General features: G+C 43.4%; 1 protein-coding gene across 1 annotated transcript in view; it reads left to right on the forward strand.

Moving 5' to 3' along the window:
- The window catches only part of SVIL (supervillin), a 131,772-nt gene that overhangs the window by 103,968 nt on the left and 10,410 nt on the right, over nucleotides 1-17,394 (forward strand). Inside the window, exons 26-31 of the mRNA XM_006887117.1 lie at nucleotides 2,323-2,467; nucleotides 2,808-3,084; nucleotides 9,088-9,239; nucleotides 12,080-12,185; nucleotides 12,844-13,051; nucleotides 15,059-15,192. Coding sequence (XP_006887179.1) covers nucleotides 2,323-2,467; nucleotides 2,808-3,084; nucleotides 9,088-9,239; nucleotides 12,080-12,185; nucleotides 12,844-13,051; nucleotides 15,059-15,192 — 1,022 coding nt within the window. The remainder of the gene's footprint in view (nucleotides 1-2,322; nucleotides 2,468-2,807; nucleotides 3,085-9,087; nucleotides 9,240-12,079; nucleotides 12,186-12,843; nucleotides 13,052-15,058; nucleotides 15,193-17,394) is intronic.

Consider the following 17,394-nt stretch of genomic DNA (forward strand, 5'->3'; position numbering starts at 1 on the left):
TAAAATAATGACTTCCTACATTGTACAGAACTTTTGAAAGCCATGTGGCAAATCACCAGAATATAGACAAGATTTAAATATTAGCATAAGAGCAATATTTTTCTATACATAGGAAGTATTACTATTTTTAACTACCAGGGGGGAAATGCCTTTTAATAGAATAGATTGAAATAGATGTACCCACCATAAACTCATTGCCATCAAGTTCACTCCAACTCAGAGTGGCCTTCTAGGTCTGAGTATAGCACCCCATGTGTCCCTTTACAGAACAGATTGCTTCTTCTTTTTTTCCCAAGAAGTGACTGCTGAGCTTGAACTGTTGACCTTTTGAGTAGCAGGTGAACACTTAACTGCTGTACCACCAGGGTTCCTTACACCAAAGTATTACCTATCATACAATTGTTGTTGTTGTTGTTGTTAGGTGCCACCAAGTTGTAGACGACTCATAAGCAACCCTATGAACGAAAGGCCTGAGCACCATTCGTACATACAGTTTCTGGAGGCAAGCCATTTAGGAAGTGGATGCCACTCCTGCTTCCAGGCTTGTTTTAGTCGGGAAGCTCCAGCCAACACTGTCCACCATTGGTAACCATTACCACGTTTGGCACATCAGCGTTCAGCATCACAGCAACCACAAGATACCTCTGTATAGGAATGCACATACCAGTGCTATATACCCTAGAAGAATGTTTGATAGAAAAACAGTTTGAACGTGGCTTGAGGGCCGCAGGCCCGAGGGCCCATTTGGGCTTAACGTCCCCACATTCCTTAAACCTTAGGCCAAGCCTGGCTTGCCTGGCTCCTGGAGGCAGAATAGTCCTTCATGTCAAACACAAGCTCAAAAAAGCACTCGATTCCAAAAGCTGCCACAACACCTGTGCACATAGCACCAAGCTCTCTCTGGCAACCAGGTCACAGCAACCCTGGGCGGAGCAAACCAGGGAGAACATGGCCACCTTCTTTCCCCTCTCCCCTTGGGGCTTAAAGCCCCCTCCTGCCTTAGACGCTAGGCCAAACCTGGCTTGCCTTGCTCCTGGAGACAGAGTAGTCCTTCATGTCAAACACAAGATTGAAAAAGCACTCGCCTCTAAAAGCTGCCACAACATACAATTACATTTTCATATTTTCCATAAATCTAATATAGAAGTTTCAACTTTCCTTCCTAGTTTACTGGTGTTAAAAAATATTTTTATTAATTAACTATCAGTGTACTATATAAAACCAAAGCCACTGCTGTTGAGGCTCGATGCTTCCTCCTTTCCCAATTAGCAGACTAATCATGAAAGGTGAGGGATATATGCACTTGGTTTTCATGGCTATCATTTCTGTATGACGTTGTTATATGCCATCAAGTTGGAACCCACTTATTACTGACCTTCCGGCTAGTTTTCAAAAGCTGTAAATCACACAGGAAGACGTTATACATCTTTTACTGCCTGCCTTACCCACTAGGCCACCTGAGGTCCCTAATGTCTATGTAATGCAGTTTTTCCAGCTGTGCCTTTATTATTATTTAAATTCATCTGTGTCCCAGGCATGGTTCCAGATTCTAAAATACTGAGATAGTGTAGAGAAGACTTCAGTTGGGCTGTGCACTGTCCTTGGTGTTCTGTACTTGCTCTTGTGCCTAGTGACCTGTTTAAAAACTCACTGCATGATACATGAAAATAAGTGCATTTTAGTAATTCATGAGAGAATCTTGGTACCCAGGAGAACCTCACTGTGATGTGATTGGAAATTAAGAAGTCAGGGGGAGTTCCTCTTCCTTGAATCCCCAAAAACTTTGTGAACACCCCAGTGTGAATTGTTAGTATGCCAGTCCTAGGGGATCCCCCTAATAAGAATTTGCTAGAATACAAGAAAAGTCTGGGCCTGATAGGGTTCATACTAACGTCAGGCACAGAAACTCCATGGACACAAGGTGTCACAGGGTTTTGGGCTAAAATAATAAAATATAAATTACTTGGTAAAACAAGTAAAAATAAACTATCCATTCTATAAACCATGTAAATATTTGAAGTGGATTTTTTTTAACCCCATCCCCCAGTAGCCAACCTTGTGTTACAACCCTTTTCTTTTGTTTATTCAAAAGTCAGATCATTGCCATGGATTCAAAATTGACTTAAAGTTGGCCCTCTGTGGATTTTTCAGAAGCTATGAATCGTACTATGGAGATTACTCATCTTTTTCTCACAGAGCAGCTGGTGGATTCGAACCGCCTTACCTTTGTTCTGGCAGCACAGTTCCTTACCCACAAGGCCACCAGAGCATAATTTAATATTTTTTTTTACTTTTATCTTGAACTCCTCCATTCTCTTACAGAAAAGGACAAGGGCGGCCTGATTGGGCAATATTTGGAAGACTTACTGAGCACAATGAGACAATTTTGTTCAAAGAAAAATTTCTTGACTGGACAGAACTGAAGAAACCAAATGAGAAGAATGCTGGGGAACTCAGCCAGCAGAAGGTAACTTATTTAAGGCGTGTATTTGAAGCTTTCTTTGGATCTCACCAGTGGTGGACTTGAAGCTAAAAGCCTCCCCAGGGTTTATTGCTAAAACTGACTTCCAGATGGATTCTTCACTTCCAGTTTTGAAATTTGCACCACTTCTGCCAGAAATGGGTTCAATACGGGTGCACTGGTGGGAGGGTGGTGTTCAAGTCTCCTATATCTTTCTTCTCAATGCAATCACTCACATACCCTGCAGCAGAATTGGAACCCAGAGCTTTTACAGTGGCCCTTAAACAATTGAAACAACACTGAGTGTGAGAGGAAACTGAACAGACATTCTCCTGTTTCCTGGTAGGATGATCCCAGGGCTGATGTCAAGCCGTACGACGTGGCCCGGATGGTGCCTGTGCCCCAGACGGTGGCCAGCAGCATCCTGGATGGGGTGAACGTGGGCCGGGGCTATGGGCTGGTGGAAGGAGATGACCGGAGGCACTTCGAGATCGCCATTGTCTCTGTGGATGTCTGGCACATCCTGGAGTTCGACTACAGCAGGCTCCCTAAACAGAGCATCGGACAGTTCCATGAGGGAGATGCCTATGTGGTCAAGTGGAAGTACATGGTGAGCACTGCAGGTTAGTGAATGCCTTCCTCTCTTCACACCCAGGGTTTGGGAATCACAGGTCTGTTAGAATATTTAGCACCTTCTGTGTTCTGAAATCCCCTGGGCAGTGAAAATATTAACATACTCAACTACCAACTGAAATGCTGAGTGTTCAGGAGACCAGAGTGTTTCAAAAGAAAGACTTCCTTCCAAAAGTACCAGCCACTGAAAACTCCCATGAAGCAAACTTGGACACACAGAGTTAGCATGGACTCCAGGCAAAACTGGGTTATATTTTATTGTTGCTGTTTTCTGTTGCTGTGTTGGATGGGGACAATACAGCCACCTGGACATTTCTTTTTGAAAATTGCTTACCAATTCTTACAGCCTGAAAGATGCAAAGTAGAATTCCTAGGAGTCTAGTTTTTCTCCCAGATAAAATATCTTCTCTTAGGCGATACACTCAGGAGTTGAGGTTTCTGTACTGCCCTCTCTCTCACCCCTCTCCCGTCCCCAGAGGGTTTCTGTGAAAGAGATGATCTGCCTGCAGTTCTGTTTACCCCTCAGCTGTCTGCTGCTGAAATTAAAGTCGTTAAAGAAAGCATATCTGAGTGATTTAAAACCAAAACCAAATGACAAAGCAAAATGCTAGGTAAGAAACTCTTTATGGGAGAAATGCACACTCCAAAGATTTATGAAAAAAATAAAAGTGATTTCCTCCGAGGCTGAGAGTGCTCGGGGCTATGGGGTAATAAATGTATTGTCCAAACTCTTCATGGTTCCCATTTGAGGATATGTGCTTTATAACAAAAACACTACAGCATATACTCTCTGCAGTGGAGGCAGTGAAACCGAGGGAGAAGCAATAAACATCAGGTGCAGTCCTTTACACGTGCTGAGAAACAACAGCACTCATCCCTGCCCATCCAGGGTGGCTTGTATCACACCTCGAGGATGTTGAGAGACAGCTTCTAAGAGAGCTTCTTACCTTGCAAGACCCCCTTTGCCATAGAAGGCCCCTGGGTGGCACACAGTGTCGGCACTCAGTTGGTAATGGAAAAGTTGACAGTTTGCACCTACCCACCAGGACTGCAGAAGAAAGGCTGTGAAACCCTAGGGAGCAGCTCAACCCTGACACAGACAGATAGGGCCTTTGCTTTTGATTTCAATGACCTTCCAGGTGTGGTGCCCCTAGGAGCTACTGGAAACATGCATCGCTACTAGCCAGCAAAGTCCTGCACACATGTAACTCTTTGTTTTCTCTCTTGAGTTATTTTTTAAAAACATAAAGTCTGTTAATCAGCTTAGATTTATGAAATACTGAATCAGCTTAGATTTACTCAATCTGTGTAGGAGCTTTTTTAGGGGCTAAATAAAGCTTTCAGATCCTGCTTTCCAGAAGAGAAACTTATGGTGCAAATGGCAATGAGACAAGTATAGTAGATGATGACAGTGCCCCCTGCTGCGTGCAGCAAGCTGGAGTCTCTCACAGCAGTGGGAGGAGTCCTGTAAAGCCAGACTGACAGCGAATGGGGTCAGAGCCACCTTCCGGGCAGGAAGGGCTGCCGAGGAGCAGTAAGAGGTCAGGCAGAGATGGGCTGTGGGTCTGCAGGCCTCGCACAATCCACGGTGCTGAGGGTTCTACCTGCGGCTCTGAGTGTGGGCCTCAGACAGCTCTGTGAAGCCCATTCTTTCCTTGTGCTCATTTCTCAGGTGAAGAAAGGAAGAGTGAGATGGGATGACCTGCATGAAGTTGCACAGCTGGTAGAGAGCAGAGCTGGGAAACCTCCAATCTAGGCCTGCTTCTTGTCAGAACCTAACCCGTTCATAAGCACTATCAGTTCTGCCTGCAGGCAGGCAGTGAGTGTGGGTTCACATGGATGTGGGGAACACGAGGACAAACCTAGTCTCTTGGCTGAACCTGCAGCAGAGCCAAGTGGGGGTCACACCACTAAACTAGTGATCTCAGGCGGCTTCATTTACCACTGAGTAGGAAGGGGGCCTGCCCCTCAGGGCCTCTGCTCCGAGGCTATTGTGGGATCACACAGGACTTCCTGGTGCGTAATTGCCTTTGTCCAGAACAAGGGTACTTCTCATCAAACTTGGTTTTTCAAAAGCCTTAAGAACACCCTCCTCTCATTTAAAAGTAGCCACATGCCTGAAGTTGTAAGGATCGTGGTTGTCATCCCACTGAATATTCTAGTCCTACATGTAAAATGCAAGTGGCTACCACACAGTCATAGGGTAGCTACAGGAAATAATCACAAATGGCATTCTCAGCAGCAGCAGCATCTAGTATTATGCTTAATTATCACTCAGCTTTCAGAAAATCATGCAGGAGAAAAGTGGGCAGTTGCCTCTTGTGTGATTTACTGCATCTGAAAACCCTCAAGACTGTCAGCTACGGGTCAGTTCTGACTTGACAGTTCACCAGAACAATGTCATAAAATACTGGCAATTTGCAATCACTAGAATTAACTTAAGACCCTTATCTGAAATATAATGGTGGTGGTGGTGGTGGTGGTGGTGGTGGTTATGTTCTGTCAATTCACCTGCAACCACCCTAAACCCTCTTCTATCCTGTGCCAATCTTATTGTCTCTGACACACCCACCCCCATTACCCTAGGCACTGAATCAATCCATCTGATCGAGGGTCATCCTCTCCTGCACTGTCCTTCCACCCTCCCAAGCATGATATCCCTCTCGAAGGACTGGCCCCACATTGCAACATGTCCAAAGTATGGCAGATGAAGCTTGAGAATCCTTGGCTCCAAGGAGTAGCCTGATTTCACCCTCTCCAGGACAAACCTGTTCATTCTCTTAGCAGTCCATGGTATATTCAATACTCTTCTCCAACACCACAGCTCAAAGGCATCAATTCTCCTTCTGTCATCCCTAGTCATTGTCCAGCTTTCTGACACATAGCAAGGGATTGCAAAGACCATGGCATCTGTCAGGTACACCTTAGTCTCTAGACTGACATCATTGCTCTTCAGTACTCTGGAGAGGTATCTGATAGCAGACTTTCCCAACATAATATGTCTTTTCATTCCCTGACTACTGGTGCCAAGAGTGTTGATTGTGGAGCCAACCAAATTAAAGCTGTTTACAATCCCAATCTCTTCATGATCATGATAGTGCCAATCAGCCTAGTGGTGAGAATATTTTCTTGATATTGAGCTTCAATCCATGTTGAAGGCTGAAGTCCTTGACCCTCTGCAGCAAGCGCTTCAGGTCCTCCTCCGTTTCAGCAAGCAGGGTTGTGTCATCTGCATTAACACAGATTGTTGATGAGTCTTCCTCCAATCCTGATGCCTCATTTCTCCTCCTAGAGCCCAGCCTCCCAGATAATCTGTTCTGCATATAGATTGAAAAGGTATGAAGATAGGACACATCTGGCGTACACCCTTGGGCAAACCAGAATAATCTATATGGCTACTTGGCAACAGAAATACTAATAGGAAATTTAGTTGGGGGAAGGGAAGGGCGTCTGATCTTGGGGTTTAGGACATGGGACTTAAAGGAATTATCTCCACATACACAGAGTCTTTGATTACAGAAGGGAACTGTAAGTTTTTATAAATGTTCCATTACAGTTTGAAATTTTGTGATATTTGTGCCTCTCTGTAATTTTGGGGAGAAATTATAGGAAATGAACAGAATGATACTAACACAAATATAAAAATTTTCTCAGGCCTTTTATAGAATATTTACTTGAAGGCCTCTAAGAATTAATGACGTGACCCAGGCAAATGCTGTCTGTATTTCTTCCCAAATGAGCATCTCACAGCCAGATGTAGCATTATCTTTATGAGCAAAGTTACAACTATGGGAAAGTCCAGCTGCAGAGAATTAAATTCAGGCAGGAAGCAGTCAGAGTCCAGGCTGTCCCTTGGGAGCAGGAAAGCACAGCCCTGAAGCATTTACAGTCACTGCATAGCTAGCACAGAAGTACTGACCCACGCAACAAGAACTCACTGCATGCTAGTCTGAACTAATTCATAGCTGACCCTCCAGCCGGTTTTCAGAGGCTACAAATCACACGGGAGATTGCCCATCTTTTTCCTTCAGGACAGTTGGTAGATTTGAACTACCTGCCTTTGAGTTGACAGTGCAACTCCCTACCCGCAAGGCCACCAGAGCTCCTCACTGCAACAACAATGCATGAAAGAGCAATTATATTATTTGAGTGCTAGTAAGTTTTAAGGTTTGTATAAACTGCACTGCACTGTTTTAAGCATATTTCTTCCCCCGCCCCCAGCAATCTAATTTTACTGATTTTTATTCCTTCGAAAAATGAGATTGCTTATCAAAGATAAGATCTAAATTAGCAGAATTTTCATTTGAATGGCTTCCAAATTGAAGGTGTTTGTAATCTGTTCCTTAAGGGCTGGTTCCTATTTCATTTTTCTCCACTTAGACTTGCTCTAGTCAGATCCACAGTAGATGTCACTAAAGACTGTGCTTACCCTAAGTATCTTATGAAATTATTGTCCTTATTTGTGAACCTTTTTAAAAATATTTTTTTATTTTAATTGTGATTTTAACAAAATTTTACAAGAAAGTTAGATTTTCATTCATTCATTGTTGCACATTTTACCCCCTCTCCTTTCCTTCCCCCTCCCCAAGTTGACTTTTTTTTAAAATACTAGTTTATTTGCAAAATTTGAATACATTCTGTTTTGGAGAACAGAATCTTCCAATTTCCCTCACCCCTATTTTTATGTAGTACTTTTACTGATTAGAGGACCAATGAATAATCTAACCCCTTAAGAACTTAAATGAGTTTTCTTATTTTTCCCTTCACACTTCCATATGACTGTCATTTTGTAAAGAAGATTAGGATTGAGAAAAATTGAGTTAGCCTGGAGCCCTATAATCTAGGGATTTTTTTAGTATGTGTGGATGTCATGCCCACCTGCATCCCCCATTTGCTCACTCTCGCTTTCTGGAGCCATCCAAGCACTGAATTGAGAATTAGGTTTCTCAACTCTCTGTCTAGAAGGTTCTACCCTCAATTTATTGTCATTCAGGTCTCAGTTCAAAATATACCCTCTTCCTCAGAAAGGCCATTGCCGCCCCTCCCCACCGCACATGAGTCACGTGCTTCTGAGCAGCCACCACAAACAGAAAATACCTCGTTCATGTGTTTGCTTGTTGTTTGTCTCCTCTTGTGAGACTGGAGCAGCAGCCACGTCTGTCTTGTTCATTGTAGTCCAATCATAATAGAACAGAATAGGGGCTCAGTAAATGTTGAGTAAGTGAAGGCAAAAAATCCGGAATTAAATCTTTTCCTACAGTTGCGCATTTTAAGGTCTGAAGTGCTGTTTAAAATCACAGTTTGGCCAATTAACTTCCCATGACTAGTCTTCAGAGCCAGCGGTTGAATTTACTTTATGCATTCGGCTAATGTTTATGGAGCGCCTACAAGGTGCCAGGCAGGGAGGATAATAAGCACTTAATCATCCAGGCTACAGGCCTGGCAACAGATAGTAGTTAAATCCTAGATTCTTTTTTTGAACGTGTTATGTCAGCAGTGCATCCGTTTTCTGACAGGACTTGGGAACTTCTTACTGGAATCGCTTTAACAGTCTCAAGTGTTTTCCTTTGTGATTGATGCTGCTCCCACTATTGTTATCAGTCTCCCTCAGCTGGTAGCAGCTAATCTTCTGGGGAGGAGATAGAGTGTGGATCTTTGTGAGCCCTTGGTCCTGCTTATCGCCATTTTTCTCTGTCACATACTGGGAGAGGGCTACAGACTTCCTTCAAGGATGACGGGTGTTATTCTCAGGAGATCCAGAGGGCCCTTCAGATTCTGTTCGTCCAGTTTGGAAGATCTTAATCCATTAGCTCAAAGAGACAAGGATTTTCTCTTTCCAAGGGATGATTTAAATTCCCGCTGCTGTGAAGGATTTCTCATCTGACCCAAGTCCCACAGTGCCTCTCAGACTTGGAAGATGTGAGCATTCGTGTTGCTTGTCCTCCAGTTTATCACGTGCTGGCCTCATGCTCTGCTCTTGGGTCTGTTTGCAGTGGGAAGTCGGCAGAAAGGGGAGCATCCGGTGAGGGTGGCTGGCAAAGAGAAGTGTGTCTACTTCTTCTGGCAAGGCCGGCACTCCACCGTGAGCGAGAAGGGGACGTCAGCGCTGATGACTGTGGAGCTGGATGAGGAAAGGGGAGCCCAGGTAAGACCCCAGGAAAAGCTGCTTCATCAGGACAAAAGAGAAGGGGCAATAGCCATTCTCGAAAGCAGTTTGGGTGCAAAAACCTTAAAATACCTATGAATTTCCTTTAGCTATTTTAACTAACACAAGTCAGTCCTAAGGAAATATCAAGAGATCCATGTAAAAAATTAGTATTGTAACTGTCTGTATTGTTTGCAAGGAACCCTGGTGGTGGAGGGGTTAAGTTTTCACCTGCTAAATGGAAGATAAGTGGTTCAAACCCCCACTGCTCCATAGACCATGTGGAGCAGTTTCATGCTGCCCTGTGGACTCCCTGTGAGTCAGAATCTACTTGACACCAGTCGATCTGGTCTAAGCATTCCTTACAGCAGAACTCAAGCTCAAACTCACTGCTTTCAAATCGGTTCCAACTCATAGCTGACTGTCCACTGGGTTTCCAAGGGTGTAAATTGCACAGGAGGAGATTGTCCATCTTTCTCCCGAGTAGCTATTAGTGGATTCGAACCACCAAAGAGGTACAACCTTTGGGTTAGGAGTGCACCTTACTATGGAATGTTCCACCAACCACCCTTCCTTACAGCAGCCCAGGTTGATTTTTTTAGAACATATGTCTTTGCCACACTTGGAAACAGTCTAAACTATCCCCTAATATTCTACCAGGACGATTGCACATCTCTACAGTCCCATGCCTTGCCTCACCAACCTCTCCAGCCTCTTACTGCTCCTCAGACAAACTTCTTTTCTCCCACCTCAGGGCCTTCGCACATCCTGTTTTCCCAGTCTGGATCCACAAGAAACTCTCAGCTTCTGTTCAAATGCTGCCTCTCTATCCTATCCAAATTACTCCCCATCCTCCTTTCATTCTCTGTCACTTTACTGTGTTTTGTCTTTTCTTAGCACTGCCCAAGGTGATATCATTTCACTTATGTATTACCTGTATTCCCCTAAAAGCATGAAAGGGAATATACTTGTGTTGGTCTTTTTACCCCAGTGCCTACATACTGATGGTAGGCATGGCTGTCCAAATCCCAGGTTTTGTAAGCATTTCTTCCTAACATTTGATAATCTATACCTCTGGTTAGTACCAGTAATTAACATTTGACCCTGGAGTTTTGGGATGCCATATTTTTGTTATCTAGAGTGAACGGTTAACAATAGCATTGAACAAAGAGAGCAAAGGGAAATTTTCTCCAAAAACAAATTATTCCCAAGAAGCCTTCCAGAGTTCAAGACTCAGCCTCTCTTTCCCTAAAAAATACAGGTAGTCTTCAATTTGTAACATATGACGAGCCACTCTCAGCTACCGTATGGTTCTCATCTTCTCATTAGTAGGATGTACAACGTACAGTGTTGCAGCTTCTAATTTGCTGATGTTATCAATCTCAGATGTTCATTCACAGATGTTTAGTATTCTGATTTACTACTCAAAATACGGCTGTATAGCAGGCTGTAAAACTAAAAAAAAAAAAAAGAACTGATTTGTCACAAAGTCATCAGACCTGAACTTCATCATAAATTGAGACTGTTATTACATGCCGTGGGAGTCAGAACTGACTCATAGCTGACCCTCCAATGGGTTATCAGAGGAAGTTAATCACACGGGGGGATTGTCCAGCTTTCTTCCATGGAATACCTGTTGGATTTGAACCATATGCCTTTGGGATTGCATTGCAGCTTCTTACCTCCAGAGCATAAGAACTAGCCTAGTGTGTAGAGAATTGTGCTGCCAACCCAAAGGTGCTTGGATTGAATCCACTTTGGGAGAAAGATGGTCAGTCTCCTCCCATGTGGTTTACAGCCTGGAAAACCCAGTGAAAGGTCAGCTATGAGTAGGTTCCTACTTGTCAACAATGTGTTGGTTGTTGAGTTGTATTTATGAATAAATGCTTATTTTTTTTACCACAGATAGTATTTTTAAAAGAGCAACAAATACATTTTTATTTCTAATTATGAGTAATTTTTACTGCCCTTTTATTTATTTTTTATTTCTGATAAATACTTTTTTACTTCTGATAAAGCCTATCTTATCTGATTGGAAGAACATGAATGAATATATTTAATCGTGTATTCAGTGTCAGCTTTCACATTTGAGCCACAATCATCAGTCCAACAGATGGGAAATCACTGTAGGTATTTAAAACACTAACTCAAAATGCCACTTGATTGTGAAAAATAAGATCTGAGATGGATAGATTAACTCCAGGTGACAAGTGCTCCCCACCTGTTATGGATTGAATTTTGCCTTTCCAAAATATACGTTGTAAAGTCTAACCTCTGTGCCTATGGCTATGTTTCCGTTTGAGTATGAGATCCTCTTTTATTGATGAGGCAGGATTACTGTATGGTACACCTTCAATCAGTCCCTTTTAGGATATAAAAAATAGATTAAGCAAGCATGACAGAAAAGCATAGATATGTTAGATGCCAATTTGCATGAATAAACAGTTTCCCTTTTAAGAGAAATGTTCCTGTCAAGTGAGAGTGTATTGAGTCAACGCTAATATCATTTAGGGTACACCTGAAACTTGACAGCAGCACTACCGGATCTGTACAATAGGATACCACTGAAATAACAAAATTGGAACATAAACAAAGACAGCCTGGGCATAAAGGAACATAACACAGCAATCTTAATTTTGTTTTAGGAAAAAAAAATATTCATTTAAAAATAGCCTGAATGGGAGACTACTGTACCCAAGGACATATCAGTTGTAAGATGAGCATGGTGGGATTCTCTTTGGTGTTTGCTTGTACTTCTCAATATTTTCCAGTTTTGCTTTGATAGGCATGTATTGAAAACCCAAGGAATGCTCATTTCCCCAACGCATTTCCATGTCCAGGTCCAGGTCCTTCAGGGGAAGGAGCCCCCCTGCTTCCTGCAGTGCTTTCAGGGAGGAATGGTGGTGCACTCAGGCCGCCGGGAAGAAGAAGAAGAAAATACGCAAAGTAAATAAATCACTTTTACTGTTGGAAATAGATCCCACCTCCCCCCCATTCCTGGAAGGTATTTTTATAGGCAAGAGCCTTCTAATGAGTCTCTCTTCATATACTGTGGCTTTCCCTGAAAGCCACCTAATGTCGGCCTTGTAAATCAGCTTTATGGGGAGTGCGCAGTCCCAGCGGAGCAGGCTTTGAGATCTAATTTTGCACAAATGACGCTGGAAGATTATCTTTAACTGAATGGCTCTGCCTATTCTTTTTTAGGGGAAATTTTTTAAATCAGTGGATTTTCTATTATAAAGCATAGGATTCTCATAGACCAGGTTCCAACTAACAATATATCTTAGTTTTAGAGCCTCTTTTATACCAGCCTCACTTAGAGCCTGTTACATCGCTTAACAAAGTATTTCATCCATTTTGTGAAAAAATCATTTTCCTGCACTTTTGGCAACCTGCTCCTAGTTTCGAAAGGATTTGCCTTCTGGAAAGCCGATTAGGCAGGGCGCTGTCTGTGCTCAGCGCGGCGTTGTGTGTGGCACAGCCTGTTGCGGCTCTGCATTCAGGGAGCATGACATTTGGTGGCAGGTGACAGCTGAGATCTAGAAGGGCAACCTTCCCTATGGATGCGGGTCATCCTAACTCTGTGCGCTCGCGCCCCCTGCAGGTGAATGGAGGCTGTACTGTGTGCGAGGAGAAGTGCCCATTGAAGGAAATTTGCTAGAAGTTGCGTGTCACTGCAGTAGCCTGAGATCCAGGACGTCTATGGTCGTTCTCAATGTAAATAAAGCCCTCATTTACCTGTGGCATGGATGCAAAGCACAAGCCCACACAAAGGAGGTGGGAAGAACTGCAGCAAATAAAATAAAGGAACAGTGAGTATTGTATATCTGTCGTCAGCTCTCCTGACACAGGGCCTTCCCAGTGAACGGTCCCTGGAAACCCCATTTGAGCTTCATTTATTATGCCTTCATTCACTTCCACTCACCACTCCCAGAAATGCTGTTTGAAATTAAACATTGTGCTTTGCAAAACTCAAACAGGTTTTAACTGACAGGACTTCCAAGTCCCCAGTGAAAGCCCTGTGTATACTTAAGCTGACTTCAACAAATACCGTCAGAGGCCTCAGACCTTTGATGTGTCCTGTGAAAGGAAGCATGTGTATCTGCCAAACTCCCCAAAAGCAGGGCTTTTTGAAGATGTATCTGCTCACAGAAAAAACAATAAGAGGCAGCATGGAAGGCAGCAAAATGACCTCAACAAGTACTTTCTCTTATCTCCTCTTTCTTTACAGACACAATGCCTCTTTTGAATTATAAGCCTCATATTCTTTAATATATATATTCAATATGGCAAAATCCACATTGCTATCGAGTTGAACTGACTGGTAGCTGACTCTCCTGTCAGTTTCTGCACAGGAAGAGATTGCCCATCTTTCTTCCTTAGAGCTGCTGGTGGATTTGAACTGCCAGATAGGCTCAGCCTTTGGGTGAGCAAGGCAATAGAGACCACACCACCCGAGCCACCATATTCAATAAGGCAAGCTTCAATTATCTTTTAAGGATTCAGAGCTTTGTCAGATGAGTAGAATGGCAAAAAAACCATATAGTTGAAAACGAGTTTATGAAACCACCAGTTCGAAAGGTGGACCACAGTAATCTCCGGGACAGTTCTGGCCACAGCTCACCAGATGGTGGGGACGTCAGCCCCATGGCTTGGGACTCTATGGAGATAAAAGCTAAGTGTGCTATGACAGTGAGTGAATAACTTAAAGGGAAAATAAAACAAGTCAGGAGAAGTATGAAGCCTAGGTAAAGCGTAGTATTCCAGAGACACACTGTAATCTCAGCACCTCCCTACACGTGCACTGCAGACATGGCTCTTCACTGCTGTGCAGGATGGGGACAGATGCCATCAGAGCAATCCTGGTGTCAGCCAGTTATTCAGAAAATGTTTATCCTTTTTTTCATACTGAGATCTGGAAGGACTTTGGTGACACCTGTACACTAAAAGTGTATGATTTGTCAAGAGCACAGTGCTCCACTAAAGTAAGATTTGGTGGAAACCATTCTCCAGCAGGCAGAACAGTGCAGTGTGGCACGGTTAAGCCCAGCACTCACGGGCAGGACTGAAAGGAGCAGGGAAAGCTGCCCTTCCACCAGGCAGGTACATTTGAAGCAAACTGTTTCATGTTCAAACAGCATTATTTGTGGTGGAATGTGGGGGAGATAGTTTGATACTCAGGGGAACCCTATGCCATAGAATAGATTCCAACTCATGTTAACCCTTCATCGAGTGTCCAAGACTATACATCTTAATGGGAGGAGGCTGCTTGCTCATCTTTCTCCCAAGGGGTGGTGGGTGGATTTGAACCTCTGATATTTAGCTCATGAGCACAGCATACTTCACAGCTCCTTTGTCATTTGGAAGGGATGATGAAGGGGGCTCCACGAGATGAGGGATTTTTCACAGGGAGCACAGAGGAAGTAGCAAAGAGGTAATCAGTCATATATTCATTCATTTATTCCTTCACCAAATGTTTATTGAGCACACGTTGTGTGTCACAGTTATAGACGCTGGAGATGATGAGCAAACAGCCACATCCGTGCCCTTAGGAAACTTATATCCCAGCAGGAGAGGACAAGGAACAGTAGATATGGACTGAGATAAACGAAAATTCATGCTGCTTTCATTCCATAGAACCATACGTTCCTCCATAAGAGCAATTCTAGTTACCCCTGAACTCATAAACTGTACAGCATTTTCCACTCATTCCATCAGAAAGTGAAGGAAAGGGATAATACACTGATTGCATCTTAAAGGATATTGTGCTATGGTGACATTTGCATGGCTTATAAAGTACTGGAGTTTCTTTCCTGCAGGTGCCCCCTGGAAGCAGGACTCCACAGTAGCAGCAAAGTGACAATACACGAATGTGAGGAAGGCTCGGAGCCACTAGGATTCTGGGACGCTTTAGGAAGGAGAGATAGAAAAGCCTATGACTGTATGCTTCAAGGTAACAGGACCTCACATCCCTTCATCTTTTTAAATATTCAACTACTAATTTATCTAATGCATCCTTATTAAGCACATTATTAATTCTGTAGAAGCCATAGTGAATGAATGACGGGTTAGACCAAAAGAGGTCATGGTGACCAGTGAGGAGGTAAAAAGGGAAGAAGGTTACTGACTTGTTTGAGAAATTGAATAATGAAGAAAATTCAAGGCTGCTGTTGTAACTGACCCATCACAGCTTCCGGTGGGTTTCCTAGGCTGTAGATCCCAAGGCATCTTTCTTCCTCGTAGCTGCTGGAGGAGTTGAACCATCAGAGATGCATGACCTTTGCATTAGCAGCCCAACTCCCTATGACGTACAGCACAAGAGCTTCCTGAATAATGAAGGGAAGGAGGGAGGGAGGAAAATCCAGTCACTGGAGGGGCCCCTGAGCAGATAGAGAGTAAAGCGGTCACTGGAGGATGCACGTGCAGAGAGGCTAGCACTAGCTGCCCCCGCAGCCTGCTTTGCTGCTTTGGAAAGAGTCATCATGCTTGGAGATGGAGGGTCGTGAAGGAGAGGAAGACCCCAATGAGATGGCTTTCACAAAGACAGCAGCAATGGGTGCTAGAGTGTCAGAGATCGTAAGGATGGCACAGAATAGGGCAGGGTTCAGAATGGCTGTTCATAGGGTCACTGTGAGTCATACTCGACACAGTAACACCTAACAACAACAGCAACAATGTAAGTCTTTCCCCACTCCCAAGATAAGTAAATATTCTTTCTCTTAGGGTTATTTCTTTCAAATTGTTATTGTTGTTAGGTACCATCAGATGCCCCTGACTACAGGAGAATGAAACTTTGCCCAATCTTTTGCCATCCTCACAGTCCTGTTGTGATTAAGCACGTTGTTGCAGTCACTGTATCAGCCCAGCTTGATGAAGCTCTTCCTCTTTTTTATTTTATTTTGCTCTTCCTCTCTTGCTGGCCATCTACTTCTTTTTCCATGACACTGGTTCCCTCCTGATAACATGGCCCCTCCAAAAAAAATCTACTTCTGTAATACTGGGCTCTTGCTAACCTAATAACTAACAACAGAATGTTTACTTCATATTTTACAGTAATTCTTTAATTTCTCTAGAATTTAGTTTGGTGAGCCTTTTATCTTTGTTTTTCTTCCACTGGGCTGCTGTAATGTGGGCACCAAGGCGTCCATTCGCCGTTTGATTATTACACACACAAAGCCATTGAGTCAATTCAGGCTCATCAAGATACCATGTGAGAGAAGCAGGCTGCCTCGTAGGGTTTTCTTGACTGTCTCTCATAGAAGCAGATCACTGGGTCATTCTGCAGAGCCACTCAACTGCCATCCTTTCAGTTAGTAACTAAGCACTTAGCTGTTGTGCCACCAGGACTCCTTTGAAAAGCTTCTTTGAGTTGGAACCAACACATAGCTGACCCTCCAGAATATTTTCAGAGGCAATTAATCACATAGAAGGAGCTTGCCATGCCCATCCTTCTCTTACAGAGCAGCTAGTGGATTCAAACCACATACCTTCAGGATTGCAGAGCAGGTTCTTACCACTAGGCCACAAGTTTAGGGAAAGATATCACCTTCCTGGGTGATAGGGACTCAGCTTGGTTGACATCTCAGTTATATTTCTGCCCTAATCACAGCCATGTAAGAAAGTAGTAGTCCTTGGGTATTGGAATAGGAAGCAGGGGAGGGAATCAAATCTTTTTTTTGGATTTACAGGGTCCATTGAAGCCATCAACCTGGCTCAGAGAGATAATGACCACTGTTATCAGCATTGTTGGGTTCCATTCAAGTAGATTCAGAATCATAGGGAGCTGATAGGACAGAATTGAATGGCCCCTCAAGGGTTTCCAAGACCGTGATTGTTACAGGAGCAGACCGCCAAGCCTTTTTCTCTCATGTAGTAGCTGGTAGGTTTTGAAGTGCAACCTCTTTGTTAGTCGCCAAGCACTGAACCATTGCACCACCACAGTACAATTCATTAGTGTGAACTTCACATTGACATAAGAAGAAAAGCTAACACATTAAGCAGTCACAATGAGTCAGGCAGTGTTAAATAGCATCTATCGATTAACTCATTTAACATTCTCATAGTCAATAAGTCTGTTCTCATTCTTTTACTCCCATGATTAAAAAGGACTTCTCCATCTCCAAGCTTAGCTAACTCCTACCAATTACTCTACTAA

The sequence above is a fragment of the Elephantulus edwardii genome, unplaced genomic scaffold (assembly GCF_000299155.1).
Source record: "Elephantulus edwardii isolate Elephantulus edwardi_28Jun2011 unplaced genomic scaffold, EleEdw1.0 scaffold00054, whole genome shotgun sequence".
Lineage (NCBI taxonomy): Eukaryota > Metazoa > Chordata > Mammalia > Macroscelidea > Macroscelididae > Elephantulus > Elephantulus edwardii.